Source organism: Triticum urartu, unplaced genomic scaffold (assembly GCF_003073215.2).
Source record: "Triticum urartu cultivar G1812 unplaced genomic scaffold, Tu2.1 TuUngrouped_contig_8114, whole genome shotgun sequence".
NCBI classification, from domain to species: Eukaryota; Viridiplantae; Streptophyta; class Magnoliopsida; order Poales; family Poaceae; genus Triticum; species Triticum urartu.
Window position 1 is genome coordinate 5,510 of NW_024119029.1, and position 3,939 is coordinate 9,448.

Here is a 3,939-nt window from a genome sequence, read left to right on the forward strand (position 1 = left end):
TACTTGAAGTATACATGTACAAATTTTCATAAACATATGTATTCATAAGTCATGTATGTAAAAAAGACAAAATACACCGATTGAAATAGACTTTTTCTTTGTTGTATTTGTGTCAGATATTTATCTTTTTTGTGTAGCATGCAAATGATCAAATTAGTTACTGAAAATTTGTACATACTTAAAGAATATGCATATGTATTTGTACAAAAAAATTGGCATTTTTTGAAACTTTTAAATATATTTTGATTTTTTTTTTTGCAAAACAAGCTCCATGGAGCCTGGTCTTTGCAATGCCACATTCACTCATCACCACCGAAACAGCTGCAGCAGCGCGCGGAGTCGTCAAACAAAACAAGCAAACGGCACCCAGTAATAAACAAACAAAACCGGCGACAGAGAGGCTTATCCGAACCAAGCAAAGCAATCAACACGCAGCGAGAGCTATCCTATATAATACGCACCCCACGGCCAAAGATCCATCCAACCCCATTTCACAGCATCCATCCATTCCAGAGCAATAACAGCTTCCTGACTTCCCATCTCATCGAGTGTTTTTCGATCGGTTGCCAATGGCGGACATAGCGATGCTGGTGGCCGACGAGGCGTTCGAGAAGAGGCTGCAGCGAGGGGCGCCCTTCGCCGGCGCCGGCGAGGAGGCGTCCAAGGGACGGGAGAACTTCGGGGCCGTGACCAAGGTGTGGGGCTCCTGGGCGTCGGAGGTCAAGGTGCGCGTCGCGCTGCTCGTCAAGGCCGACCTGGTGGCCGAGCCCAAGACCCCGGTCGCCCTGGCAGCCTTCGACGGCTTCTTCTCTGCTTGATGAGTGTGAATTAATTCGGAGGAGTTTACCGTGTGGAGTACCTCTCCCCCTTAAACCAGTGTCATGGAACTCCGATTTGTACATAACCGTGTGCTTTACTGATTTGCAACAAAGAGAAGTACACTTTTTGAACGGCAACTATGTGTTTTGACATTTCGGGGCTGTTTGGTTTAAGCCCCAACTAGCCCCATCAAAATTTTGCTATGATCAATGTAAGGGCATGACCAAATTTTTGGCGAGTCCTTGTTGTTTGGTTTGTAGCCATTGTACCATCCCCAAAAACTGTCAAAATAGTCCTTTGTGTGGTTTGCAACCAATTATATCATGGTGGTACAAACATATATTTTTTGCGAAATTAATACTCTTTTCGTCCCAAAATAAGTATCTTGACCTAAGATACTTATTTTGGGACAGAGGGAGTAATTTATATATATTAAAATTAAGATGTGGTTTCCTATAAAAAATTGTAAGAGGCATCCAACAAGAAAAACAAAAACAAAAAAAAGGCACGTGATTGTTGTAGCCTGCACTTTGTATGCGAAGAGAGCTGCGTGCGTTTGCTAATCGCCCAAGGACCCACCGATTAATTACTAGCTAATGCAGTTGTAAGTGGCAAGTTTGGAGTAGTTGTTGCGTACTTGCGTGCGACGCCAAAACATTGGCGAAGCTTTTCCGCGCCGGCGGAAATTACACGGGCGGACCACGGGCGCTCGGGGCGAGCCAAATTTTGGCAGCGATCCGAACTACCACCAAATATTGTTGGCTAGCCAATATTTTGGTAGGGTCGACATTGGTTGTAATCCAAACAGTTTTTTTGTTTTTGAAATTGGGCGTTACTGCTATGTAGCGCTGGCCGATCGTCCGAAAACCCAAACCGATGACCTCCGGACCCGTCCAGTCGCAGGTCCCATGCACGGTCACGATTCGTACGACTCAGTTGTTTAATTGCTAACCGTCGGTATGCTCCTCCATTGACGGCCATGACAGCCTCAACCCGTCTCCGCAGCAGCACCACTTCCCCCTGGCTGGCAGCGGAGCGCCCCGCCACCGTCGGTGGCAGGTGGGAGGCGCCGACGGGGTTTGCGGTCATTCTCCTTCTAAAGACAAAATCAAATCTATGCTGACTGGCGGTGATGCAGAGTTTGGGGTTCTCGGATGCCGGAGTGGTGGCCTCGGAAGGTGAGGCCACACGGTTGGCTGTACGACGACAGATATGGCGGCAGTGACGGTGTTTTTCGTTGGCTGCGTGGGCAGCGACAAGCGAGGTGGCGCGGATCCTGCCGGTGGCGGTGCGTCGGCAATGCCATCTCCCATATCATGATGCGGAGGCTTGTTTTGGTGGCGGTGGAGCCAGGACCGTGGTATCCTGGGTGCCCCGCGTGAGACTCCACACGAAAGCTCTGTGGTTCAGCGCCGGCGACGATGATGCATGTGTGTGTCGTGTCCCTCTTGGGGCGTTGTTGCCCCCCCCCCCCCTCTATCCGTATCAAAGCTTTGGGTGAAAACCCTTGACCATCCTTCAGTCGCGGTAGCTACGGCATGAAGCTCATGTACCTTTCAGTCGCGTCCCTTTAGCATTGGCGGGCGAGCTTGGATCCTATCTCGGGTCTACTTTAGCTCTGGTTTGGGGCAGTCTTGACGGCTTCCTATCCTTTGCACGCGATGTTGTTGACATCACTCTTGGTCCTCGTTGTCTGTAAGCCGGATCGGCGCTCTGCCAAGAGAGATGGCAGGGGGTCTTCTTCGGCGACAACTTGATGTGCGTGGTACATTAATGTCTGGTGGTTTCTTTTGGAGGTGCGGTCTTCCTTCCGGTTAGTACCATCAGGTGCTTCTTGATAGGGTGTGGCCACTCTCGTCAGTGGCGGAGCCAGAAAAATTCTACCAGGGGCAAGTGCTCTTAAAGTTGATTGGGGAAGGTCAAAAAAATGATTTTTACCAGGAAATCATCACTAATTTTGCTCTATTCATTAGGAATTATGTAGCAAATCCATGATGTTAGGGGGGCTAGGGCCCTGTCTCGGCCATTGACTCTTGTAATTTTATTTATCTTTAATCTGCTTTGTAAGAGAACTCCTCACCTCGTATCGGTTCGGCCGTGTTGCTTTGTATATAAAACTGAGTGAAAGCCAATTTTTATGTTAAGACTCAAAGCCTTTTTTCATGGTTTTGGTCGATACAGTGTGTTTTGGCACACGTTTCTAGATTTTCATTTGAGAGAATTTTTACACTTGGAACTTACCTTTCTCAGTGTCTACATAAAAGCAGGTACTTCTACAGATAAAAGCAGCCTGTAATTACAGACACTCAGTATGGCTTATCGTCAAGGCAGGAGACAACAACATTTCTCTTTGATTATCTCTTGTTGCTACGTCAGGTTCTCATGTTGCTACCACATGGCAGACGTGATAGGAGACACAAATTTTGGTATAAAGAGGAAAGTTCTCAGGTTGCTCCAAAGCATCCACCCACCGGCCAACGGGATTTGATTGAAAAAGGGAACTCACCACCAAAACAGCTGCAGCAGCGCGCGGGGTCGTCAAACAAAACAAGCAAACGGCACCCAGTAATATACAAAACCGGCGACCGATCACCCACAACGGAGAGGCTTATCCGAACCAAGCAAAGCCAAGTAAAGCAATCAACACGCAGCGAGAGCCATCCTATATAATACGCACCCCGCGGCCATAGATCCATCCATCCCCATTTCACAGCATGTATTCCAGAGCAACAGCAGTTTCCATCATATCCGAGTGTTGATCTATCGGTACTTCGGTAGCCAATGGCGGACATAGCGATGCTGGTGGCCGATGAGGCGTTCGAGAAGAGGCTGCAGCGAGGGGCGCCCTTCGCCGGCGCCGGCGATGAGGCGTCCAAGGGCAGGGAGAACTTCCGGGCCGTGACCAAGGTGTGTGGCTCATGGGCGTCGGGGGTCAAGGTGCGCGTCGCGCTGCTCGTCAAGGCCGACCTGGTGGCCGAGCCCAAGACCCCGGTCGCCATGGCAGCCTTCGACGGCTTCTTCTCTGCTTAATTAGTCATCTTTTTCTTTCTGAAATGGAGTTAATTTCGAAGAGTTTTACCTGTATCTCCCCCCCCCCCCCCCCCCCCCCCCCCCCCCCCA

General features: G+C 49.4%; 2 protein-coding genes across 2 annotated transcripts; both read left to right on the forward strand.

The window, feature by feature from the left end:
* The first annotated feature begins 399 nt into the window (after positions 1 to 399).
* Positions 400 to 956, forward strand: LOC125531790. The gene has a single exon (XM_048696053.1). The coding sequence runs from the start codon at positions 570 to 572 to the stop codon at positions 816 to 818; it is 249 nt and encodes an 82-aa protein (XP_048552010.1). The 5' UTR covers positions 400 to 569; the 3' UTR covers positions 819 to 956.
* A 2,539-nt stretch (positions 957 to 3,495) lies between these two features.
* LOC125531791 lies at positions 3,496 to 3,932 on the forward strand. Its single transcript, XM_048696054.1, has one exon. The coding sequence runs from the start codon at positions 3,601 to 3,603 to the stop codon at positions 3,847 to 3,849; it is 249 nt and encodes an 82-aa protein (XP_048552011.1). The 5' UTR covers positions 3,496 to 3,600; the 3' UTR covers positions 3,850 to 3,932.
* Positions 3,933 to 3,939: the final 7 nt, after the last annotated feature.

Excerpts from the sequence above, each read along its gene's own strand:
- LOC125531791 (XM_048696054.1), top strand. The coding sequence starts at position 3,601 with ATGGCGGACATAGCGATGCTGGTGGCCGATGAGGCGTTCGAGAAGAGG.
- LOC125531790 (XM_048696053.1), top strand. The coding sequence starts at position 570 with ATGGCGGACATAGCGATGCTGGTGGCCGACGAGGCGTTCGAGAAGAGG.